The sequence below is a fragment of the Poecile atricapillus genome, chromosome 7 (assembly GCF_030490865.1).
Source record: "Poecile atricapillus isolate bPoeAtr1 chromosome 7, bPoeAtr1.hap1, whole genome shotgun sequence".
In the NCBI taxonomy this organism is placed as follows: Eukaryota; Metazoa; Chordata; class Aves; order Passeriformes; family Paridae; genus Poecile; species Poecile atricapillus.
The window spans coordinates 24638502-24664947 of NC_081255.1; the positions used below are offsets into that span (position 1 = coordinate 24638502).

Genomic DNA, 26446 nt, shown 5'->3' on the forward strand with positions numbered 1-26446 from the left:
GTTGGGAAGTCATGGCAGGCTGCTAGAGGAGCATGTGCAGTGAGGGGGAGCCCCTGAGCCCTATCCTGCAGGTCAAAATGGGGAGACAGGGATGGCAGAAAATTGTGGAGGGTGCCTCTCCCTGCCAGGCTGCAGAGGATGTGAGCCCAGGGTACAACAGCCATCTGAGGATGGACGTGCTTAGCCCTGCTAGGGAAGGTGGGCTGCCTGAGGCTGGCAGGGTCACAGCCTGGGACCTTGGGGCTCATAGCCCACCACTGGCAGATTCAGCATTAGCTGTCCCACAGTCCTGCTCAGGTTGGAATGGGCAATGTGTCCTCAAACCAGAGCAGTCTCAAGGGGCTGGGAGACGCAGCAGGACTCACCTGGGAGACAGCTGGCAAAGCGGCAGGAGAACCTCTGACACAGCACCACCAGCACCCTTACCACACTGGCTGGGATGGCAGCAGAGGCACCATGGCCTTCCTCCTCCAGCTCCCAAAGCCTCTTTAGGACCATCCCCCTGGTCCTAGAGTGTTCTCCCATGTACACCTCCCATCTCCTCTGATCCTCAGGGCCAAGCTTGCCTGGGGCTCAGCAAACCCTGCAAAAAGCAGCCCAGAAACCTTGAGTTACAGCTCCTTGCCACCCCATCCCACACTTCAGCACACTCACTGTGGTCCAGGTTGGCAGCAGGATGGATTAAGACATGGGCAGAAACGCTGTTCTAGCTGGCATGGATAGGGCACTGTCTCCAGCATGGGCAAGACCTGCTAACACTGTACATAGCAGGGAATTGCACCCAGAAGCAGCCAGGGTCCCTTGTCCCTGCTCTGTCCTTGGGGCACAGGAGCTGGCTAGCACAGGAGGCTGTGACACTACTCTGCACAAGTGTGACCACCCCTGACTTCAGAGAAAGGCAGGAGAGACACAGGTGGTAATGTTCATCCCTTTTATTATTAAACATCAGATGAAGAGGTCGCACACACACATACACGCACGCACGCAAAACAAAACAAAAAAAAAGAACAAAAAAAAAAAGGGGGGAAGGAAAAAAGAGAGAAACAGACTGGTTGAAGACTGCTATTTTGGTGGCGACACAGACCGAGTACAATTGGGTTCCTGGCCAGAGCGCGGACATGAGTCACTTGCCAAAAAATGAAACCAGACAGCAGATAACTAGCGCATGTTCTCTAACTACAAGTCACCATCCAGACTGGCCCTGGCCCCCCCAGCCCTCCCAACCTGCTGGCAAAGAAACGAACCAAAACTGAAGAGCCACTGGCCCAGGGCTGGAGTGTGCTCCCAGTGCGGGGCGAGCCAGGAAGGGCCAAGCGTTGGCCGCACCACGGAACTGGGAACGGTGCGGGAAGGTGACGCGGCTGCCCCTCCCTCCCCTGGAGCCGGCAGCCCTGGTGCCCGCCCAGGCACTCCACCCTTCACCCACCCTGCGATGGGCTGAGTCCTCCATCGCCAGCATCTGCGTGTGTCCGAGCAAGCATCGTCCCGAGGTCCTTCCTTCGCTATCCTCCAGCGCCGGGCTGCTGCTCCTCCATCCATCTGTCCGTCCATCCCAGGGCTGTGAGTTGAGTAGATGTTCGCCTCCCCCCCACACCCTTCTTGCTGCTGACGATGCCATGGGAACCTGAGAAATGTTCGCGTGCCTCCTCCTCTTTTTGTCTGTGGTTTTGTGTGGGTTTTTTAAATAATAGTTATAATAATAATAACAATAATAATAATAATAGCAATAATAAAAATAATCGCCCCAGCCCACAACAATTTCAAGTATCCCCCAAATAAAAGACAGAATTATAAATAATTATAACTTTACAATTTAATAATTGACACATATACTATAGTATTTACAGTATCATAAATGCTTTTTTTTTTTGTGTTACTTTTAGTAAGCAATCCCTGAGAACAGTTACTTTTACTTGTTTTTATTGAAGTATCTTCACAAATAGAGGAGTTTGCATGTCTCGGGCGGGCGGGAGAAGCACTCTGCAAAGCCATCGCTTTTGGTGACGCATGAGGTTCTAGTGTCGCAGGTTTCTTTGCTCGTTTTTTGTTTTCCTTTTTTTTTGTTTTTTCCTTTTTTTTTTGTTAAATTCCCCACATAATTTTAAAGATTTTTCACTTTGCAACCTTCGTATCCCTCCAGCGACCACGTCCTTCAGGAAAGAGGTATTAGATTTCCAGGTTAGCTTTTGGTATTGGCAAGGGAGGGCAGGGGGCTGAGTAAACCATCCTTTTTCCCCGTGGTTGCCTTTTGGTTTGTGCCCAAGGAATCTCTGGATCCTCTCAGTGTGTGAAATGGTTAAATCCAAGAAAGAGTAACACTAAAAGAAAAAAAAAAAGAAAACAAACAAACAAAAAAAAGAAACAGAAAACCAGAACAGAGCAGCCTCTGCCAGTGGGGGGGAAGCTGATCTCCACTTTCCTTCCTTCTTCTCTCCCAAGTCCCCGTGCTGCGGCCAGACCCTGCCAGTGAGCATGGCAGGAGCCGGGGCTCACCCAAACCGTTCTCGCACCAGCAGCATCAGTTTTTTCTTGCCTTTGTAGATTTGTTTAAGATTGTCAATGAACTGGGCAAACTGTATGTGCCCGTCCTGCGCCAGGAGGAAGGTCTCCCTGGCCTTGCTGAGGAACTCGATGAACTCCCCATAGTGCCGTGGGCTGATGTGGGTGAGCCGGGAGTGGGTGGTGTTGATGTAGGCGCTTATCGTCGCATCCAGCAGCTGCCGCAGGGGCGCTTTGTCAGTGGACATCAGCTTCCCCGAGTTCCTGCGCCCAGGGATGCCAGCCAGCCCTGGTGCTGTCATGGTGCAGCGGCGAAGGATGTCCGAGAGCACTGTGGCACAGTGCACGCTCTTCACCACCAGTGGGATGATGGCTGCCAGCTCGTTTTTGCCCAGAGAGTGGCTCAAGGCGCAGGCCCAGAGCACATCATTGATGGCTGGGTGCGTGTCCTGGTTGTAGGCCAGGTTGAGATGTGTCATGGCCAATGAGGCCAGTTTGAAGGCTCGAAGTGGGTAGCCCCGGTGTTCCATGTAGCGGGCGATGGTGAAGAGCTGGGTGTAGGTCATGCCGGTGGAGGCAGCATCAATGACTATCTGGTAGGCGGTCTCGAAGGCGATGTGGTCCTTCTCACAGAGGGTCAGGGCAGACAGGGCGCAGTTCTGGGGGTCCTTCATGGCGCACTGCAGGGCCAGGGTACGGGCACAGCTGGCCAGCTCCTCCCTCTGTGGGTAGTCCAGGCTCAGGCGCAGGATGGTGTTGTGGGACATCACCGTGGCCGCCACAATGCTGGTTGCTTCCGTGGGTGTGAACAATGAATACCAGCTCTGCAGGATGCTCACCAGGGCCCTCACTCCTGCAAGAAAACACCGTGGTCACAGCACAGCCCTGGAACCTGACTCAGTTCATAGGGCTCCTCTGAGACCCGGAGACAGGGCAAAACCAGCCTACAGCAGTGCTGAGCTGCTGCCTCTGCCCCAAGAGGGAGAGGGCAGAGGGGGACAGGCAGAGGCCAACCTGCACTGCCGTGCTGCAGGGCACAGAGATCACCACTGGCCTGGGCCAGGTAACAGGGCACCCATCCCAGTCCCAAAACTGGCCACTGCTGCAGTCCCAACCCTGTCAGCTGGTGCTCTGAGGTGAATTCAGTCACCCAGGAAGAAATGAGAGACTTGGGAGAAGCTCAGAGCTAGGCATGACCCTAGGATCTCCATGCCTAACCCTGTTCCCACTGTATGCAGGCCAGATCCCCCCACCGCACATGGAACTCACCCACTTCAGTAGCACACGTCACCAGCCACCTCACCATCTCCCGCCGCCGCCAGTTGAGGGTGGACAGGGTCATACGCATCACCTGTGAGGCAAACTTGAAGTGACTGGCTGCCCTGCAAGGGTCTAGTGAGGCCACCCAACAGAGCAATGTTCCCCAAAAATCCCTCTGGTTCAGCTGGCGACCTGGCACTGCCTCACCTCTACCCAAACCACAGTGAGCACAGGGGCTTCCCAGGGCTGAGGTCCCCTGCTCAGGACCATGCAGGGATCACTTTACTCCATTCACAGGGGACACCTCGTTTGGCGGAAGACCATAACCAGCACAGTTGCCATGGCACTGGGGGCAAAAGGGCCACCAGCATCCCCAGCATCATCCTGTACCTGGAGCCCCAGTTCCAGCGCCACATTGAGAAGTGTTGTGTCAGAGTTGCTGTCAGCTGGTGTGGCAATCTTGAATGCATCTTGAGCCAGCTTGAAGATCAAGGAGGAGGAGTGGATGTTTTTCTGGATGGCCTCCAGCACTGTGCGTAGGCGCAGCATGTCCCCTGGGAGCAACCAAGAACGTTCAGATGTCTCAGGTATCCCCCCACCTTGCCCTGGAGTCCCATCTCTTGCCTGCACCATGTAGTGAACAGTCTCTTCACCACAGCCAGCTCCTCTGGACACACACACAGAGGGACAGACAGCAGTGCTGGGTTAGGCCCTGCAGTCCAATAATCTAAAATGGAGCACCCTCCCCAGGAAGGGATACATACTACAGCAAGTGTCCTCACTCAAGTTCTTCCTCTCAGAGAAAGGACAAACAATCCTGAGTGATCCCAGACACATCCTGTCTTTAGCAGACATCTCCAGGCACCTGGATGTTCCATCCTGGCCTCAAGTTTGACAGCTGTACAGCAGCTTCTTCCCAGAACAGGAGGGGTTTGGGGAGATGCCTAGTACTGAATGGCTGCAGAAACATCAGGATTTTCGTCCAGGAACATTAGGAAGAAGAGGAAAAGCTGTTTGCTGCACACACACAGTCTTGCCCAGCAAGTCCCCTCTGCAAGGCTGGGCTGGGGTCACCCAGATTTGCTGCACCTTGGTCCTCCACATCCCCAGTCAGGCACACAGCACTCACAACTGAGACAGGCTGAGTTATCCCCAAAGAAGAGGGCTTGTGGCACAATACCCAGTGGTGCTGTGGGTCTCCTGCTACAGGAAGTTGTGGGTGCTAGGATATATGATGGCATCAGGAGATGGGGCAGGATCTTGGAAGAGGGACACACCAAGGCATATTAATACCATGATCCTACACCTAGCTTGGGAAATCCTTCTATCAGTCCCTGTGGGACACAGTGTGGGGAGTGGGATCTTTGGAGTGTATGCAGACCAGAGGTGCCAACACATCACATTAGGTTCCAGCTTTATTTCTACTCCTAGTCATAGAGTGAGCAGATGAACCTCATGCAAAGACAACCAAATCATGCATAGCAGTGTGAAAAACCCAGTGCTGCACCTGGACACATGGAGACATCTCGGGTGACTCATAGCTAAAGATATCACCTGCCACCCACCACAGCCACTTGCACTGCCACCAAAATCCATGCCTCCCTAAAATGGCTCGTGGGGGCGTGGGCAAGAGAGGCTGCAGGATCACATTGGGACATGCTGCAGCAAGGGAACACCTGAGGAAGGGGACAGCGGGAAAAACAAATACAATCCAACAGCCCCACATCCCCAGCATAATAACCTTATCCCATTAGGCACTGGAAGGGACAAAAAAGACCTAAAGGATAAGCCAAGTACCAGCTCTTCATCTGGGCACTGCAAATTGGGCAGAACACCATCAGCCCTGGTAAAACAGCCTAGAGGAGGAGGCTGGAAGAAGAGAAGAGGCTTCCAAGGCAGCAAGGCTGGAGCTTTCTGACAGCTAATTTCTCTTCCCTCTTGCTGGGAAAGAAAAACATTCCCTGTCAGGCTGGCAGCACCAGGACATCAGAGGGCAGTGGTAACTGCTTGGCTCACTGACCCTCGTGGGACACAAGACTCTTGCCATCCTGCTGGGGTTGGTTTCTTGTCAGGAGGGTGTTTAATGAAAAGCCTGTGCTTGCCTTCCTAATAGTGCCTGGGCAGGAATCGAAGAGGCCCAAGAGATCAGTGAGGTGTTTCACGAGCCCCTTGCAGCTGGGACTAACCCAGCACTGTTGATCCCATCTTTCACAAAAGCCACTTGTGGTTTGGTGCACAGGGAGGTCTTCTCCCTCCCACAGCCTGTGCAGGATCATTACCACAGGGTGGAAGAGACAAAGCAGAGGTGAAAGGATAAACAGCTTCAAACTAAACCATGGCATGACCCCATGACATGCCTGGCAGGGATTGCTGGTCTGGCAGCTGGCTGTGCTGCAGGGTAGGCATGCTCTTGCATCACCTGGGCACTATCCAGACCTGCAGCACTGTGGCTGCAAGGCCTGTCTGTACCTCACTGGAAATTTCCATCCCGCCCTGCTGGACCATAAGACCTTTGGGACAAGAATCCCAGAAACTCCAGATTCTCAAGGCCAGCTCATCCTGCCCTGCCCACAGCAGGCTGCCAGTGGGGCACCCAGCCAGTCTCCATCAGTGCCAGCAGAAGCAAGAACTCCCTCCTTTCTCCAGAAAAAACTCTTCAATGCTCTTGTGCACCATCATCCCATCAACCCTGCCCCAGAACTGCCCTGCCACCAACCTTTGGCTGCCGTGAGCATGGTGGAGGCCAGCTCACACTGCTGTGACTCCAGATGCCCCAGGGTGAACCAGCGTGGGTACCTGCTGGGGACCACCGAGACCAGGTGGTGAGGGTGAGTCACATCGCCGGATGGTGCCGTGGTCTCCAGGACAGGCAACCTGAAGGGCAAGCAGGAGGAGGAAACATCAGAGCCCAGCCCCAGTTTCACCTCCTCTCCCTGAGGTGCTGCCAAGGCGAGGCAGGGGCTGCCTGCAGGCAGCTGCCTGCAGCAATGCCTTTGAACATCCTGCTGCTGTGCACGTGTGGGGCTCCCGAGGCTGTGTGCTCAACACATGGGCACAGGGATCAATCCGAGACTGACTTGAAAGGGGGGAGCAAGACTCGTGGAGTGATTTATAAACTTGTAAGGAAAAGCACAGACCTCAGAGAAAAAAAAAAGCCCTAAGAAAAAAAAGTAAAATCCCTCCTCTCCTCCCGCTCCTTTCATGTCAAAGCACCCGGCAGAACTCCTGACTGTATCATCTGGTTCTTCTTAAAATGCTTGGTTATGATCAGAAGCAGCAGCATATTTCCCCAGGGACTCTGCTGCCAGGTTAGGTTGCCTGTTTTTTGTGGGCACATCCAAAAGCCTGGAAAACCTGTGGGAGAATCAAGCCTAAAGAAGGGGAGCAGGAGCCTCAAGTCACCAGCTGTGGTGACAAATCCTAAACCCCTGAGTTGGTGCTGGTGTTGCTATCTTGATGGTTAGTTATGCAGGAGGGAAACTGCACCCTGGACATGAAGAGCATCCAAGTGTCTCTGCTATCCTCACTTGCAGGCATGAGGTAACCACAGGGCAGCAGAAGTCCAACCTTACCAGGCCTGGACATAGATATCCTAACACAGGGAGTCCTAGCTATGAGCAGGGGATGGGCACTAACAGATGGCATCCCTAGGGCCAGGGGTCTCAGGTCTGGCTGGACATGGTGCCTCTGCACACCACAGAGGTCCTTGGCTGTTTATTAGGGCTGGTCGTCCTCCTGAGCAGCTCTTCCCAGGACAGGGGGATTCCAAACTTCTCCCCAATACTGGGGAGAGATGACCCATTTATTTAACTGTGGAAATGCTGCAAAAAAGGTGGTACTCTGGCCAGGACTTTTAATGGTGGTAGAAGAGAGCACTGGGATACTCTGGAGTTGACAGTCCTCCAAGCATTGACTCGTTTAGGAAATTCCAGCCTTTCCAAGACCCATCCAGTCTCTGTCAAAACAGTGCAATACATGGGCTGATGTCTGAAGTGTGTCATGGATTGAGGAAGGAGATAGGGCCGCTCTCAGCATCAGCTGTTTCCCAGTCCCAGAGACAGAGATGGGTTTTAATGGACAACAGAGTGCAACTGTGTTCTCCACCTGGCTCTGTGACACCCTGGAGCCCGGGGCAAACCATCCGCCCATCTGTGCCAGGATAACAGCCCTTCTTGCAGGCAGGGAGGGCTGCAGGGTGCCCAAGGCCTGGCAGACAGAAGGCAGATGACAGCTCTGTGTGTGCCTGGGACCTGCTCTGGCAGAGGATGCCTGTCACAGGGACAGGCAGGAGGTGGTCCAGCCTGGAGCAAGGGGCTGGGCAGAGGGCTGGGCCAGCAGACATTATTGGACTTATGCAAATCTGTATGGATGGAGTTTATAAACCACAAATCACCCAGATGGAGAGCAGGAACCTCTTTGCACTGCTGCTGTGCCCAGTGGCCCTACGCACTGCAAAAGATCCCGTGGATGGCAAACTCCCAGCCTGTCTCCACTGCCATCCTTGCTCTAAAGCTGAAAAGCATCCCAGCTTCCCAGCAAGCATAGGAGTGAGGCAAAAAGGGGAGCAGAGACAGAATTAAACATGCACCAACCTCATGGCTCGCAAAGCCAGCTTGTATGCCAGGTCAGCATCGTGGGGCAACAGGGCAGAGAACAGGTATTTGGCAAAGGTGTGCATGGGGACGCTCTCTCGGTGGATGACTTCTCCCAAGCCGCTGAAGGGACCACCTAGGCAGAAGCAGAGCCCATCAGCCATAATCAGCACACCAGGATCTCTAGCTGGGGTTTGCAATACCCCAAAGCTTTGAGGATCTGCTGTTCAGCTCCCTGACATGTTACTCAAGTTGGATCCAGGGATGCTCTTTCCTTTTCTAAAAGAAGATAAGAAACTGAAGCCATGTGCTTAGCACCCTTCTCCATATTGCCTCTTAGGTCTTTTAGGATTTTTTAGGGATGTCAACAAACCCTTGCTTTGCCAGGTGATGGGGCAGAGCAGCTGTCCCACAGGCTCTGCACCACATCCTGAGAGGAAGAAGCACGATGGGCATAAATTTTGAAAAGGGCACCTCACAGACAGTTGCCAATACTCAGCTAAGATGCAAAAGTCAGCTAGAAGAGCCAAGTCCCCACCTTCTAGCAGCAAGATGCACTGCTTCCGCAGGGTCTGCACCAGCACCGGGTCCAGCTCCAGGTCCTGCAGCCGGGCAATGATCTGCTCCTCATTGCGGCACACCTTGTCCTGGGCATAGAGACCTTCAGGCATCACTCTCTGCTGACCCATCCCCATCAGGGCCACCTCTAAGGCCAGGGACAGGTAGGACTCGTCACCGTCTTGGCTGCCAGTCACGACGGGCACATGTTGGTACACTGGCGGTTTGGAGTCCCCAGTGTCTGAAAGGAGGGAGAGGAGGTGCAGTGTGGGGTTAAAAGAGTCTTCCCAGACAGCAGATTCATTGCAGAGAAAAATCTCACTTCAGAAGCAAGACCCACACTTCCCTTCCTGCCTGCTTTTAGTTATCCAGAAACGACAGATGAAAGCTCCCTGAGGGAGACATGGGCTTCTCCCTCCCTTCCTGCTCTCACTAGGAGATGCAGGAGACCCAAGACATGTCCAACAGGATGCACAGCTAATACCAGAGCCTTCCCATGGACCTGCTCTGCTCTGGCTGCAAACCCTGGGGCTGAGAAAACTCTACTTTCAACTCACTGTCTTCCTTGTCTGCACTACAGCTCTGCCCTGGTGCTCCTGCCAAGGCAGAGAGGGATGACTCAGAGTCCAGGTGTCCAGAGCCCCTGATCTACACCCACCTCAGCCACAGCCACCAGGAATGGATCCAGAAGGAACACTTGGTACCTGAAATTTCAAGGCAATTTTCCTCTTCTAATCTACAAGCTTCGGTCAGGGTGAGAAAGAGGCAGCCGATGGGGTTCAGAGGGTGGCCTACCCAGCCCTCCAGGTTGGTGATGGTTGTTGCTCCTCGTTGCAGCAGCTCTGGATAAAATAGAATAGGATGATGATAAAAGTAAGGAATTTAAAGACAAGTTCTGCATACAGAGAGGCTTCTGAGACCAGAGGATTTTTCTTATCTCACAGCTTGGATCACAGGGACCTCTAGGGCCAGCTCTGGCACGGTAGGTAGTTCACAAGGACAAGGAGCAGCAAGGAGCAGCCACTCTGCACAGACAACTGAGGGAGCAGCTGTCAAAATAGTGTCCCTAAGGCCACATAAGATACAGCAACTCATTCTCTTTTCCAAGAGGACGTGAGGGTCTGCAGAATCCCAAAGATAAGGTCTACAATGTCAGACCTGCAGCTCATGGACTGATTTGCAATGGTAGCCTGAATGTTTTGGAAACACAAGCAGAAATCTCTCCTGAGATGACAGACTTCCAGTGATTCTTAGAAATTCCATCTTTTGGTGATCTCAAACTGGCTGAGCTGGCAAGGACCAGGAGTCGCTGACCTTCAGCAGCACTGCAGTAACTGACCCCGGATCCTTGCCAATTGAAACTGCAAAAGGAGGAACACTAGGCTTGTCTCCTGGTACTTTTACTCAGAAAATCCAAGGTGGAAGTAGCACACACAGACAGTTACTGCTGCTCTGCAGTCAGGCAGCTCCTCTTTAATGTGGGCAGCACTTGCCTGGCCAACCCTTACAGGCAACCAGACACAGCAACAGTGGGAACAAGAACATCCCTACTGCAGCAGCCTGAAGCCAATATGTAGGCAGCTCTGTCCTTAGCATGTGGGTATCAACTCAGCCTGACTCAAGCAACTCAGTTTGTCTTTCTAGGACATGAGTAGTCCCCTGCAGTGCTGCCCATCCTCCACCTCTGCCAGTCTGAATGGGGCACCATAACTCTTAACAGAATCACAGGATCGCTGGGTTGGAAGAGACCTTCAAGATCATTGAGTCCAACCCATGTCCTAACACCTCAACTAAACCATGGCACCAAGTGCCACATCCAATCTTTTTTTAAACACATCCAGGGATGGTCACTCCACCACCTCCCCAAGCAGACCATTCCAGTACTTTATCGCTCTTCCGGTAAAAAACTTTCTGCAAATATCCAACCTATATTTCCTTTGGTGCAGCTTGAGACTCATTAAGCTTGTGTCCTCTCATTCTTGTCTTGTTCTGTCAGCTGCTGCCTAGAGAAAGAGACCAACCCCCACCTGAGTACAACCACCTTTCAGGAAGTTGTAGAGAGTGATAAGGTCACCTCCAAGTCTCCTCTTCTCCAGGCTAAACAACCCCAGCTCCCTCAGTCGTCTAAACATCCTTCCTAAACTGAGGGGCCCAGAACTGGACACAGCACTCCAGGTGTGGCCTCACCAGTGCTGAGTACAGAGAGTACAGAATGATCTCCCTGCTCCTGCTGGCCACACCATGCCTGATACAGGCCAGGATGCTGCTGGCCTTCTTGGCCACCAGGGCACATTGCTGGCTCATGTCCACCCGGCTGTCACCAGCACCCCCAGATCCCTTTCCACCTGGGCACCGTCCAGCCACTGTCCCCAGCCTATAGCATTGCAGGGGGTTATTGTGGCCAAAATGCAGGACTCAGCACTTGGACTTATTAAGCATCATCCCACTGGACTCTGCCCATCCATCCAACCATTCCAGGTCTCTCTGCAGAGCCCTCCTACCTTCCAACAGATTGACACATGCTCCCAGCTTAGTGTCGTCCACAAATTTACTAATGAACGACTCAATACCCTCATCTGTGTCATCAATAAAATACTGAACAGAACTGGCCCCAGCACAGACCCCTGAGGAACACCACTGGTGCCTGGCCCCCAGCTGGATGCAGCACCATTCACCACCACTCTCTGGGCCATCCAGCCAGTTCCTAACCCAGCAAAGAGTGCTCCTGTCCAAGCCTGGACTGACAGATTTTCCAAGGGTGTTCTGTGGGAGACAGTGCCAAAGGCCTTGCTGAAGCCCAAACAGACAACATCCACAGCCTTTCCTGCACCCACCAGGTGGGTCACTGGTCATAAAAGGAGATCAGGTTGGTCAAACACAACCCTACCCCTCCTAAACCCACGCTTGCTGGGTCTGATACCCTGGCCATCCTGTAAGTGATGACACTCAGTATAAACTGCTCCATTACCTTGCTGGGTACTGAGGTCAGGCTGACTGGCCTATCACTACCAGGATTCTCCTTCCCACCCTTTTTGTGAATGGGAGTCACGTTGGCCAGCTCCCAGTCATCTGGAACCTCACCAGTGAGCCAGGACTGCTGGCAAATGATGGAGAGTGGCTTTGCAAGCTCATCTGCCAGCTCCCTCATCACCCTGGGATGGATCCCTCCTGGGCCCATAAATTTATAAACATCCAGGCAGCTCAGTAGTTCTCTGACTACCTCCTCCTGGATAACAGGGAGACCATTCTGTTCCCTGCCATCATCTACCAACCCAGGAGGACAGCTGTCCTGAGGACAAGCCATCTTCCCACTGAAGACTGAGGCAAAGAAGGCATTAAGCACTTCCACCTTCTCCCCATCTGCAGTTACTGAGTTCCCTCCCACATCCAGTAGAGAACAAAGGTTGGTCTTACCCTTCCTTTTGCTGTTAATACATTTGTAAAAACATTTTTTATTATCCTTTACAAAAGCTGCCAAATTAAGTTTGAACTGAGCTTTGGCCTCTCTTAACTTTTTCCTACATGCTCTAGCAACCCCCTTAAACAATTCCTGAGAGACCTGACCTTCCTTCCAAAGCTGATATATCCTCTTTTTATTCCTAAACTCTTTCAAAACCTTGTTGCCAATCCAGGCTGGATATTTGCCTCGTCAAGGCAGAAAAGACCTTTCCAACCAACTGAGACACCCTGGCCAGACATGACAAGACACATCTCACGTAGCTCAACTCATACCTTTTTTCTGATGCTTATATATTTCCAGCTGCCTTTGCTGCTGCAGTCGCAGAGTGTTGATTATGGCAACAGTTAGTCGGAGAGCTTCTCTGGGATAACCGTGGGAGCGCAGCGCATCCACCCGAGCACAGGCTGTGGGGACATGTTCTGCAAGGCAAGGAACAGGGGGCACGGCTGAACCAGAGGAGAACAGGCATTGACAGGATGGTACTCATGGGGCATCCTCTATTCATGTTCCCCACACCTGAGCTGAACTCCTGCTTCCTGTCTTGAATTCATCCCTTTCTCCCTGCTCCTGGAAAGGATGCCTACCAGGAATACTAGCGGGACTCCTGCCACATTCAACCCACAGCAGCCACGTCAATACCTAAATCCCCACCTCCGCAAAGCTTATCTAATGGAAGCATTTCCAACGCACCATTGCTGCAATATGACAGCTCCAACACAGGCTGTTACAACCCTGCTGCTCCTTTCTCCTAAAATCTGCATGGCTTGTCTGGATTTTCTCTCATGGCACAGGTGATGATACACAGGGTGAGGCTGTGCTCCAGCACTGTGCTGGGGGCACTGGCAGACTTGGGGTGATGCTTTGAACTGACTCCCTAACACCTTCATGGAGTGAGCTCTGCAGACATCCTGTCTCTTCTGCAGTTCTCCTACCTGGTGTTTTATTATTAGGAACAGTTGCATGAAACCCCCTCCCTAGACTCACAGTTGCTTAGGAATTCATCTGCTCCTGCTGCTTATTGCTCACCTGAAATCACAAGCAACTGTGGAGAGGATTATGACTGAGTGAGAAATTAGCAGGAGCAGATGACATGACATGCTGCATAACAAGCAGCAAAAATCCCATTTTCCTTCAAAATGTCCTACCAAGGGGAGAAAAAAAACCCAGGCAAACACAGACAATCTGAAGTTATCATAGAGGGATAATTTCTATTCCTGGAAGAGTTCAGAAAGCTCTGGAATTGCAGACAACCACCTCCACAAATGGGGTATCCACATCCCAAAGGTCACCCACAAGGAATACATGAGGAAGAGATTTCAGAACAAACACATCTGTAAAAGAGCTTCTTGTTGCTCCCTCTATTCATTTGCTAAATGGATGAAATATTCATCTTCTCACTGAATTCATCACTGGAAGTTGCTGACAAATCAGCCTCCTCTCCCAGCACCGAGTCCCTGAAGAGGTGCCAAGAAAGCAAAAGCGCAAAATCCAAAAATCATGGTAAATATATCAGAAAAATAACATGCACCAACCAGCTGGGTAAAAAGGGCTCACCGGTACCCAGATTAGGCTCAGGACAGGGGAACCACCACATCCCTTCTAGATGGAGTCCATGGATGCACTAACCTACCACTGCTGCCTGTGGTTGTGTGGGAAAGAGAACTCCTGCCTGAAGCTGCCTAAAATTCTTCCCAGAGCAGAAATATCCTCTCCTGCTCCAACTAAGGTGTACCAACAGCCTAACATATGGGCCCTTCCTATCTCCTGGCATTAACAGCAACTTAGTGCCTGCTACTCCGGAAACTTCATCTCTAGACAACTTTAAATATTCTTTTTCCTGGTGGCTGACCCCAGCTTCTGGAGTGAACAACAGTGCAGTGGTGGGCTTTGCCCTCTTCTGTGTTCATATATTCAATTCTTGGGCTGTAGGGGATAAGTAATTCCTCTTCCTGCAGGTGGGTGAGGACTTGTATCTCCCATTTTGGGGTCTGCCTTAAGGCTGACAGCCACACCAGGCTCCCACCCAAGCCCTTCATGTCACTCTTTCTCATCCCAGACAAGGAGCTGTCAAGGGTCCACAGATCTGCCCAGGGTCATGACTTTGCAAGAGAGAACTTGTGTGGCTTGAGGTACTTGGGCTAAAAGTCTATAACACAAGAGGCCTCTGGACTTGCCTAGCCAAGTATACCTTAAGCTCCCATGAGGCTTAACTGGACTGACTGTTAATTGCCTTTAAGGGAAGACTAACAAGAATGTGAGAGCAGGAAAAAGAAAACCCAGAGGATACAGCTGTGCTCTGCAGTCAATTTTCAAGAGACTTTAAGTGTCCAGACCCCCTGTACTGGAAACAGTGAGAGGTTGCTCTGGTGACAGCTAAACACTGGCAGGATCAAAAGAGACATGATGTGCTTGGTCCAAACTGCCCAAGAGAAGCCCAGACTGTAAATATCTGGAGATTGCTCTAAGGACTATGACTTGGGTGTGGGTAGGCATTGAATTCTTCTGCTCCCCCCACTCCTCAGGCTAAGGGCCAGGGTAGCAATTTCAGTCTAGGATGCAGAAACTCGCAAGGATCCAGGCAGCCTCAGGTGACTCCTCTCCAGGAGCAACCCTACCCACACAGGCCAGGAGGGGCTGCTGGTTTGGATGCTCACCCAGCCACAGTGGCTGTCCCTGGGAGTTGAAGAGGAGGCTCTCGCCTTCCCGCTGGTAGGAGGGGGACACGTAGAAGTCACTGCTGATGATGCGCTGCAGGTGGCTGTCCTGCCAGTGGAGGTCACAGCCCTCGATCGCCCGGGTGAACACGGTTCGTCTGGGCCTGGCCAGTGAGTCTGCAAAGAGAAGAACCATCAGTGCCCTGGTGGAGCAGGGGCAGCCTGTTCCTCCTGCCAGACATGATCTCTCTGGGAAGAGCTCTGCCTTTACAATGAGAGCAAAACCTGGTCTCCAAGATGGACATGGGCTCTGGCTTTGGATACCCCTACTGCCTACCCCATCTCTGAGGGAGGCTAATGTCTCCTCAGACAGCATTGCTACGTAACTTGCTAGAATAGCTGACTTGGTCAAAGAGGTGAGAAAAGAGGAAGGGACCACCCACCCGTTTGTTTTGTGACCACAATCCACTGTCACACACAAGGCTGACGCCTTGAAACCTGGCAGTGCGTTCCCTCCCCTGTGACACTGAGCACGCAGGCAGCTGCCCCGGGATCAGGACTGGGCTTCCTCAGCAGTACTGCCCTGCAAACACCATGAGCTCTCCTCCTCTGCTCCAACACAAAGTCTCAGCTTCACTGAACTGCAGCTTCTTAGATCAGCAGCACATGAAGCCACAAAGGGAAGCACACAATTGTGTCTCATCTGCCCACGGGTGTTGGGGGGGAACCATCACACTCCAGCAACCTCTGTGGGCTTCGTGAGAGGGCTGGAAGGGAGGAGACAGCATTGTCTGAAACCCCACTGCTGCCCTGCACCAGATTTGTACTCCTCTTCAGAGCTGCTCTGTAACTTCACGGGCATTTCTGAAGCTACTAAATGCTGGATTAGTATTTCACCCCATCCAGACCGAACAAGACAAGTGGTTTGCTATGAGGAAAAAACCTGTCCGGAGCAATCCCACTATCACTTCAGCCACACTGGATCATGAAGGCCAAACACAGCTGGCAGGCTGCAAAACTGGAAGCCCCAAAGGGGGTGCAATGCTCCGTGTTAGGTCCTGCAACCCACAAGAGGGGCCGAGTTAAATGCATTCAAGGGTGGAAAACAAAAGGCACTGTTCAAAGCTGATCCAGGGAGGCTGGGTAAACATGCTCCGGAAACGATGGCAACAAGCAATTAGCCGGAATGCTGCAGGCACCCTGAGGTGGAGAGAAATTAAACAGGTGTTTGTATGTTGAGAACCAAGCCTGCTCACTTTACCAGGAAGGATTTCAAGAATCAGCTGTTCTTCAGTAATAAAAGAGGCTGTCAACAATCTGGAGCAGTATTTGCATATGCACAAACATGAACCCCAGGACACCTCCAGGATCTGTGCTGCTTTCAGTCCACTTCTTGGGAGAGGAAGGAGCACAGGGAGAAAGGGACATCCCTGGCATGTGCCTTGGGAACTCCCTGCAGGTCTAAAAAAAGTGACCTGTTCAACCCTAGCAACCTTCCCCAAATGCCAGAGCAAATCCTTGGGAGAGTTGGGAACACCACAGGGGTAGTCCTGGGGCTGGTGCAAGACATGGAGCAAGGCCAGGTTTAAATTAAGCGGCTCCCTGAGGAAGAGCATAAGGCCATGCAATCCTGGCTACTGCTGGGGTGGTTGGCAGGACAGTCACGCTCCCAAACTGCTGCTGAGGGACTAATCCCACCCAGAAGAATGAAGTTCCCCCTTCGGCAGGGCTACTGTCCCCCTCTCCTCCACCCACTTTGGCCACACATAACACACCGAAGAACAATTCCAGTGCAGCAGACAGAGGCATGTGAAGTGCAATAACTTTCAATTAATGTCTACTTCAGGCAAAAGGAAGAAGAAAGAGTGCTTAAGTTTAAAGGGATCAAATGCTTTGTCAGCGGTTGAGAAACTATTTTAGCACTAAGGAACATCCCCTTAACTACACTGCTCTGTCTGTGCTCTGCACTTGAACTGTGTTAACATTCCTGGCTAATGACTTCCCTACCACCTGAGTCACTGCCTTTAAGTGAGGCTTAAGGGCTGGGAAATGGGCTCTGCACCATCTCCAGCTCCTCACTCTCACATTACAGCCAGGACTTCTGAGCTCAGCTCAGCTCTGTTGCAAGCAGCACTGTTTTCCTGTATTACCCCATGCCCAAACGTGCACAGACTGCAGGGGTCTGAACTGCCCCAAAGTTAAATTGCTTTAAAACAGTCTCTAAACTCAAAACACCAGCAACTCTACCCTGTAGCAAAGAAGATAACTTTTATATATAAAACCAGAGGCTGTGAAGACAAATATTTTGTATTCCTATGACTTGCAGAAACGTCACCAGCAGCTGAAGCAAGTTCTCTCAGCTTTGGGGTGAGTTTTGACCTGGACCCAACCCCTGTGGCTGTCAGCTGGATTTCCACTCCCTGCCCGGACTCACCTTGGCTGTGACCGGAGCTCTGCGTAAGCGCGTTAGTGATGTTGGGAAGCTCGTTACCATAATTGCCATCTTCCAGGGGACAGACGTCCATCTCGCCCCACTTGCGCAGCTGCCGGAGCCAGCAGGATTTCTCTTCCAGCTTGCAGTGCGGGTTTAACACCACACACACCCACAGCGCCCCTAAACAAAGCCAAGAAATCACCGAGGTGCCACCGCCATGTGTGCAGGGCAAAGCTCTCCGACCGCCTTGCTCGCCTTGAGAGCCTGAAAGGTTCCATCGAGATTTGTAAACTCATTTCAGCATAATGCATGGACCCAGGAGGGGGATTTACACAGCTTTTAAATAAGAAGGAAATTAACTCTATCCCAGCTGAAACCAGGACAAAGTAAAACTCCTCCATAATGAAGCTAAATTATAATCTCATGAGATGGGGGACAGTGAGGAGGAGGGAAGGAGAGAGCGGCTGTGTATGAATTTGTGAGTGCTTCTGTCTGCCAGGACAAATCTAGTGTTTGAACTACACATCAAAGCATGCTTAAAAACACCCTGGCAAGCTGCAGAGTCTGTATCTCCAAAGACTAACCTGATTCTGATCCTACCCACGTTCCAAGTGCTTTAAAACCCTCTCTGAATGCTATTTCATCTGCCATTGTTCTTCAGGCCATTTGCATTCAACTATTTAAAAAGGAGATTTGGTGTATTTTCTTTCTATTTTTTTTTTTCTTTTTCAATCCCTAGTAGCCCCCAGCCTGCAGAGGAACCAGCAGAGGAACCTGGAGTTTGGCTTGATGTCTTGCAGGCAAGAGCCCTCCCTGACAGGAGTCCTTTGGATCCCACAAGCCAAGTTGCTCACCGGTAGGACACCCACACTGACACCCTCTGGGTCAACCATGGGACCTCCCATGATGCTGATGATACTGTCTGCTGTGCAAGAGGCAAAACCAGGACCAAGGACATCTGTCATCATTAAGATTCAGCTCATCCTTTGATAAAACAGGGCTGATGCTGGTGCTGCTAACTGAGCCTTGCAGACTATTCTGGGTCACTCACTGCTACGATAAGGGCTACGGCAACCTAAGTAAGTGCAAACCTGTGAATTCTTCTCTAGCTAATTTCATTTCTACCCAAATTTCCCTGCAAGACTGCCAGGATGCAGCATGTCCCCTCCCTTGTGCTTCCCTGCAGGGTGGGATGGCTGTGGGCTGCCACAGCTGCAATGTGAGGTATCCCCAGGGATCCCCTCGGGCTGAGCAGTTGCTGCTGCTCCTCCCTCTGCCCATGTCAAATCCTGTCACACACATGGGACAGCTCATATTCCTGCGTTTCTGCAAGAAACACCTTCCCTGCCTCTCTGCCATGGGCTCAGCAGAGACCTGGAGCACCTTCCTTCTCCCTGCCCAGCCTACTGCTGTCCCTCACCTCCCCATCACTCCCAGAGCCACAGTTCCCATCCCAAAGTGACAGCCAGTGGCATGACAACATCACCCAACATGCCTCCACTGCACAAGGAGATTCCTCCACAAGCCCAAACCACTTCCCTCGCTGGCTGTGTTCTGAGCAGCAGATCCCCAGCTGCACAGCCCTGCCATTGAGCCAAACAGCCCCAAGCGAGGCTGCAGATCTGACAAGAGCCAGAGCAGCAGGCCCCTCTGCCAGACAACGTGAGGCAAACTCAGGCTGGGCAGCGATGTCCCGGCCCTGGCTCCGCTCCGGTGCCTCTCCACTCCTCTGCATTACAGCTGAGCTTTGGTGGTGCTTTTGGAGGGTGCATGTCCCCAGATCAATCCTTTGCCAGTTGGAACTTGTGGACTTGTCAAAACATTAGTAAGGCTTTGGAGGCTGTGCATGACTGGCTCCTTGGAGCCACCTGGCTTGGCAGGAGAGACATCACCGCATCACAACGCAGATGGTGGCAGCAGCATCACATCCAGGAATGGGCACGGGAAAAGCAATTGCAGGCACGAGCATCAGCAAATGTCCAAAGCAGCCCTTGCCCAGTTCAGCTCAATCTCTGCTCCCAGGAAACCCCACCAACACCTCACTTCTTTCTGATGAATGAAGGGATTAAGATTTTTGAGCTGAAACATCAGCAATTAATTAACGTGTAAAAGAGGTACCTCCTTAGGGGCCATCAGCTCCAGAAAATGAGTCTTCCTTAAGGATGGGGACAGAACTTCCCACCTCCTCGGGTGGCCATGAGATAAAACCTGCACTCGACTCTGGGCGTTGGGTATTCCCTTCCCATCAGTGCTCCTGCCTGTTGTCATTGCTCTTCTTCGCCCACTTTGGGGCTGCTTGTGTGAAAAGCAGCCTCGGGCAGTTTCAACTCACGCCTCTGAGGGTGCACAGAGCTTGGCTGACAGGCAGTAACAAGGCCTGGTGCTCCAGCTTCACCGCCCCCAGGAATGGGATGCACCCGCTGGATTTTTGGCTCCTACAGCTCTGCTAATCTGCGTTCCTTGGAAGCCTCATGACTTTGCTGCCTATTTTTGAGAGCCCTCTGAGGCATCCTTTGCATGCCAAAACATTATGCCCCTGGGCTCTCCTGCGGAAAGAACAATGTGGTGGGGAGGTGGGAAGCAGGAGGGAAGTGAGATTTGCATCTGTCTCGGTCATGATAATTATCTGGGAGATATAATAGAGTGGTTTTCTGAGCCCTGTGGTCAAGTGACATCAGCTGACAGCACAAGTGACTCCTGTCCTGAGCCGAAATGCCACACCAGGTCAGACTCCGTGTCTCTTCACATGCTGCAGAAACCTTCATCTGAACTTTCTGATAGCAGGAGGTTAAGTGGGGAACAAAGCGGCAGATCACGATTAAGCTAAGCCTCTAAACAAAAATGCTTTTTGATGACGGGGCTGGGTGCAGGGACAGGGGGGTCAGAGCCTTCCCAGCCCAGTGGTCCTGGCTGCTGGCCCCAGAGAACACAGGCACTCCGATCCCGCGCCCAAGTTTCCCAACCATCAAAGAAATTCTCCCGTTTCCCACAGGGTCGCTCCCCGGCTTAATCTACTGAAATTCCCCACTGTAAACAAGTGGCCGAGATAAATAAACCCGTCTCCAGGCAGATTAAGGTCAGGCTGCACTTCAGCTGGTTTTTCGTCTATTTTTTGTAATTAGGCTTTAATCGTAAGTACTAATGCGCCAGGGCAAATACTCCCACGCTGCTGAGCTCTCCATCCAGCAGGTCCTTCCTTTGGCTCCCCAGCAGACGGGGCAATAGAGGTTCAGTTGGCAGCACATGCACAAGTGAGCGATCCCATTTTTATTTTCATTTTCTTTTTTTTTTTTTTGTAACTCTGAAATCCTGCAAAATCCTTTACATTTTCCCCAGCATAAATCCACAATCTTCTTTAAGGCTGATCTTCTTCCAATCCCACGCAAGTCTGTGATGGAGTCTTTGCTAAAATCGATGATTAATTATTAAACACGTGCCCAAAATAATTTCCAAAAGGCCCATTTTTTGCTTCTAAGCGGTGGAGGATTGTGCTCTGTGCCAGAGCTTCCCGTGGCAGCTGGCAACAGGCCCTTCATCCCTCCCTTCAGCAGTAATGGTAACACCAGCAGCTTTGGCACCCACAGGCAGTGGTATGTGGTGCTTCCACTGCCCTATGTGCCTCGGCTACTGTTACCCACCCAGGGATGCTTTAGGACACCTCTCTGCATTCCTGATGTTTGTTACTGGTGAACACCCCCAACTCAGAGCAGCTCTGGTCTCTCCGTGCCCCCACAGCTCCTTCAGAGATATGCTCTGCTCCTACAGTAAACACTGCCCAAGGCCAAATGCAAAAGGCTTCTGTAAAATGAGGGAATAATCCCTGCTTTGAGTACAGCCCACGCCCATCCTGGAGCTGCTTCTTGGAGCATCACCGTGTCCTCTACAGGAACTTCTCTTCAGCATGGAGGTGCCCAGACCCTCACGTGTGACATGCCTGCGCCAGGCGAGCTGCTCTGACGTGTGTTGGCTGGCACCACACTTCCCCTGCTGTCGTGTTGATCCAGCACTGGTAGGGTCCTGACATTGCCCAGCCACTTTGCCATCTGCCAACAGGGACGTGCTGCCACCTCCTCCCACTCCGGCGACCAAACCTGCGTGCACCAACCTCGTCCTTGTACAGTTAAGCCAGGACTGAAACCCAAACATTCTCCCCTTGCCTGTGCAGGAAGGGAGGGAGGGCTCTCGTCTTGGATAGCAGCTTGGAAATCTGGCCAAATAATCTGTAATTTTAAGCAAATTGCTTCCTGCGTCCAGGCCTTCCCACACACCCATCCATTCATGTATCACCAATGTGTTTGCTTTCTTCCATGTGGAAATTCTGGCTTGGTGGACTTGGCCACCTCTCCAGGATCCTTGCATATCCAATTGTCTAGCTGCAGCATCCCAAAATCCTGGAAATATCTTCTTGGCAAGCAAGCACAGATGAGCTCTCCAGAGCTGGTGTGGTTATTTCCATCCAGGAAACTTCATACAGAAACAAGACATCCCACCCCTGCCCAGATCTTGTCTGCATAGTTTGGCCAGGTTTCCCAGCCTCATTTCTATTTGCATTTGTTCGGCACTTGGTAGGTGGGTATGTGATTCCCAGCTGCAGTCTCAGATGTTCCAGATCCCAGACCATCCTAATCCTTCTTCCAGCTCTACCACATCCCTTTGGTGCCAGTCCATCAGCCCATCAGCCCTTGCCCTTGCACAGTATCTCCTACCAGCAGGCTGCAGAGGAGCTCAAACTCACTCATCAAGCTATGGCTCAAGTCAAACTATTCACCCAAGATCCCAGACGTCCAGGAGAGCCCAGAACTGTAGGGTTAACATACAACCCTACTCCCCAAGCTCACGTCATCTAAATGTTTTATTCTAATGATATTACAGTGTCAGCCAGCTGAGCTGGTGTCTAAGGTGCTTAGCTAGAATTACCCAGAACTGCATTTCCCTCTCAGCCAGGCTCTGTGCTGCCCATCCTGCCCCCCTCACCCTGGAAACGTGTACCACAGCAGGCAGAATCTGTTAGATGTGATGAGACTTGAGAACCTGCCTCTCCCTCTCTGGATAATGTTTCCTCCTGGAACAGCACTTCCACATCCAGGCTACATCCAGCCCCTGGGGCACACCAGCTCTGCATCCTCCCTCACAAAGGCTTTGCGGCAGCTCACCAAACACCAGCCTGCTGGAAGCATGGGACCAGCAACACACTGCACGCCCATCATGCTTGATCCCTTTGCAAGAGAGAGACAGGTTTAGGGTTTTGAACTGTGTGGTTTGGGCCTGATCCAGCTCTCTCACAGTGATTCCCCAAAAGGGGATACAGTAAGGTCCTGGCACGTCTCAGGGTCTCTGCTCCCAAAAAAGAGCCCCATTGGGCCTCTGTAATGATGTCCATTGGCCCAGGAGCCCAGGTAACCCTGCTCCTCCTCTGCAAGGCAGTGACCCTTACCCAGCTCATCCCAGAGCTGCCGGCACTTCTCTGTTATGCCCGTCCCCTGCTGCCTCCAGAGGGAGAGCCGAGGATCAGCCATGAACTGCTCTGTTATCAACGTCAGCATCCTGGCCCCGTTGGAGTCCCTCATGCGCAGCATCTCCCGGACCTGGAAAGGACAAAGAGAGTCTTGGGTGAGACAAACCAGGGTCACTCAGAGGTGTTTAAGACATGTTCACCTGGCTGGCAACCCACAGCTCCCTCAGCCTGAGGGTCCAGACTGTAAATAAATACATACATACATACATACATACGTGCGTGTGTGTGTGTGTGTGTGTGTGTGTAATGTGGAGTCACATGTTATAACCCTCATGCAATGGCTGTGATGAGGCTGATTGGAGCCAAATTGAGTAGCAGTCACAGCCAGGCTGTGAAGGAGACAGATTAAGAACATGAAAGCAAAGCCCTTCTGCAAAGAAAGAAGAGCCTGTAGGTTGGTGAGATTTGTGGGTTATGGTCCTACCTTCCCATGGTCTTGGTAGGCTCTGCAGGGTTGGCTTTTTCCCCACTGTGGTGAAGGGGAGATGGGGGAATGACCTTCCTTGCACAGGGATTATAGCACTCATGGGAGGAAGGGACCAGCTAGGACAGCAGGTGAGACAATCCAGGCCTGACCCAGAGCCTGGATTACAACTGACTGCTCCGCGACAGAGCGAGGAGGCACTGGAGCAGAGATTCCCAGCTGTGATGGGCACCCTGCCAGGGCAGCCAGCGAGTGCCAACTACGTGACACGCTGAGCAGAGATGGGAGAGAGCAGCCAGCTCCTCACCTTGGCAAACATGGAGTTGAGCTGCTTCCCCGAGCCGTAGTACCCTCCCTGAGATAGGAACAGCTTCACCTGCTCTCGGACCTGCTCCTCGTCCAAGTGCCAGCAGTTCTCGTCATCGATGCTGGCCCCAGCAGTGGGGTCAGGAGCGCCTGAGAGGATGGGGGGAGAAGAGAGACAACCATGTTTATGGCAGCAGGGTCAGCAGTCCCACTAGCAAGGAGTCGACCTACCTCTGTTTTATTAGGGACTCACCTTTACTTTATCAGCTCAGGTAACAGAAAACCGATTTGATTCCTCGGCAGTGAGCCCAACTGGCAGCACTGTGCTGTCCTAACACAGTGATGGCAGCAGCCATCAGGAGGGATCCTGACCACAGGGCTAATGCTTGCATGGCCCCTCACCCTCTGTATCCCCTGTGAAATGAGGCTGAGGAAGATCAGGGACCTGCCTTCCTCCAAAGCCCCAGGAGTGCAGGCAGCACAGCTGCAGAGCCCGGAGCACTCTGCGGCTCCAGGGATTGCCCAGTGTGCTCCTGCTCCTGCTCCACATCACCGGTTTGTTAAAGCATCAGTAAAGCTCCAATTCCTGTAAGCCCTTCCCCATGTCTGGAACAGTCTAACAGAGGTACTACTGCACTTGGGCTCCAGAGCCCTGGGTTAAGCACCTGGTCCTGCCCCTCACTTGCTTTAGGACAGGGGACAAGTCCCCGGGCATCAGTCTACCTGCCTGAGAGAGACCCCCCACACGGGAAAGAACAAAGGATCAATAATCCTTCAAAGAGCAAACTGTGACCAGAGCAGGGCCTTTGGCAGACACATATATGCGTTCACAGGCTGCTATTCTTCCAAAGAACAAAAGAAAGAAAGAAAACCCACGATTGATTTTAAAAAGTTGGACCAAATTTCCTTGCCTTGCCCCTTCTGATTCCCATTTTCCCACCCAAGCACTAACCTACGTCCCAGCCATGGGTTCCAGGGCTCACAGGACAGGCAGCAGCACAACTCCAGTAAGCAGCCAGGAGTACAAAATGGAACAGAAACTCGGATTTTTAGCTGTCTGCTTTTGGGTCCTGCTCTACAGAAACTCCTTAGGGAAAACCAGTACCGAGGAGGGACTGCTGCAGCTGGAGGATGCTCCATTCCACATTGGCCTGCTTCTCCTAGCTCCCTCTCAAGAGAGGAAGAGGGTCAGCACAGGAAGAGCAAGGTGTTGAATGAGGAGCCATGGGATGCTGTAGCTGACACATTCCCAATTAAATCTTCATGACGTCTTTTCCAAAATTGGGATCTGGCCAGGGAGCAGACATCACCTTCCCACAGAGCCAGCCTGGGATGCTGTGCCTTGTGTGTTGCTGAGCTAGGAGCTCAAATACAATTAATGAAATTGTGCTCCAGGATGCCTGTGCAGCAGGGCAAGTATCTCTTCCTGGCTTGTAAGCTAAACAACATCAACCTCAGGGGTTCTGCTCCTCCAGCAAAGGCTGAGAACACTCCTGACCTGCTACGATACAGTCATTTGTATTTTATGTCCTTTACAAAATTACTTTAATTTCTGCTAACAGTCACTGCCTGAGAGAAGTTTCAGCAAGCTCTAGGCATGCTGAAGGGACAGGATGCTGCTGCTCCCTCTGCAGAATAATTTATAGTCGACACAACCACATAATTGGGACAAGAGCTGAAGCAGCAGAAAGGAAATCACAGTTCCTGGATGAACATGAGGACTTTTGCCACACATGCCCTGATCCTGATCCCACTCCCCTGCCACAGCCCTGGAGAAACAGTTAAACCCTGAGCCCCCTGCAAAGGGCGAGTCCTGCTCAGTGTACCACCAGAGTCCTGCCATAAGCCAAGAGGGACAATCACAGCCAGGGACAGGGACAGTCCATGCCGGCCCTCTGAGCTTTTCTGTGCCTTTTCCTTCCCTCCCCCAGCCTCATCCTTATCTCGATGATAAAGAGCAGACAAGCCAGTGATTATCCCCTATCAGGAACCAATGACTAATCTGTCTACCACGAGCGCTTATCCAGCCCCATCACTAGGTATCCCAGACGCTTGCACTCTTAATATCCTCCTCCCCACCATCCTGCCCACCACTCCCAGCTGCAGCTATCCAGAGCAGCCTCCACTGCCTCTGCAGGGTCACCTGTCTGCAGGGACCAAGAGGGCACAGACACCTGAGGTGACTCTTCCCACCAAAGCTCAGCTCATCCCTCACCGTGGCCACGACCGCTGTGACAGATTAAGGAGGAGGAGGTCGCAAAATGCAAAGAGTAGGTGGGTTTTTTGGGGGTTCCCAGGGCTACCCCTCAGTGCCTGCTGCTCACACGTAGCGTTAGCGACGGAAAGCCCGAGCAGCAAGGAAGGGAGTGTGCAGCTAAATAAAACCTCCTCCTCCCACGCAACACATTGAGCACTTCGCACGTTGGGGTTCGGGCCGCAGCCAAATTAGCAACACGCCTCCCGCGCCTCCAAATAAAGCCCAAATTTGCTTGTAAATGTATTTTTCTCTCTTATAAAAGATTCAGAGAGAGGGCTGCAATAGCAAATTCCCACACGTGCAGCACAACCCAGCAGATAACAGGCTGCCCAATTACGCTGGGGAGCTGGATAAACATTTAAGAGCAAACAACGGGATTTGTGCTGGGTTTAAATATTAATGGCAGGATTTGTCCACTTCCCCTTGCCAACGTTCACACCGTGGGGGCTTCGGCAGAGGCATGCCGTGACGCAGCTGATGAGTGATT

At 52.1% G+C, this 26446-nt stretch overlaps 1 protein-coding gene across 2 annotated transcripts in view; it reads right to left on the reverse strand.

The window, feature by feature from the left end:
- Nucleotides 1-87: 87 nt before the first annotated feature.
- Nucleotides 88-26446, reverse strand: part of ZSWIM5 (zinc finger SWIM-type containing 5) — a 99251-nt gene continuing 72892 nt past the window's right edge. For both annotated transcript variants that reach the window (XM_058842139.1, XM_058842140.1), the window contains exons 3-14: nucleotides 23704-23852; nucleotides 22892-23042; nucleotides 17458-17637; nucleotides 15024-15200; nucleotides 12642-12788; nucleotides 9614-9751; nucleotides 8890-9150; nucleotides 8352-8487; nucleotides 6476-6633; nucleotides 4150-4313; nucleotides 3769-3850; nucleotides 88-3352 (exon numbers count right to left, since the gene is read on the reverse strand). In XM_058842139.1, the coding sequence (XP_058698122.1) occupies nucleotides 2490-3352; nucleotides 3769-3850; nucleotides 4150-4313; nucleotides 6476-6633; nucleotides 8352-8487; nucleotides 8890-9150; nucleotides 9614-9751; nucleotides 12642-12788; nucleotides 15024-15200; nucleotides 17458-17637; nucleotides 22892-23042; nucleotides 23704-23852 (2606 nt within the window). In that variant the 3' untranslated portion in view covers nucleotides 88-2489. The remainder of the gene's footprint in view (nucleotides 3353-3768; nucleotides 3851-4149; nucleotides 4314-6475; nucleotides 6634-8351; nucleotides 8488-8889; nucleotides 9151-9613; nucleotides 9752-12641; nucleotides 12789-15023; nucleotides 15201-17457; nucleotides 17638-22891; nucleotides 23043-23703; nucleotides 23853-26446) is intronic.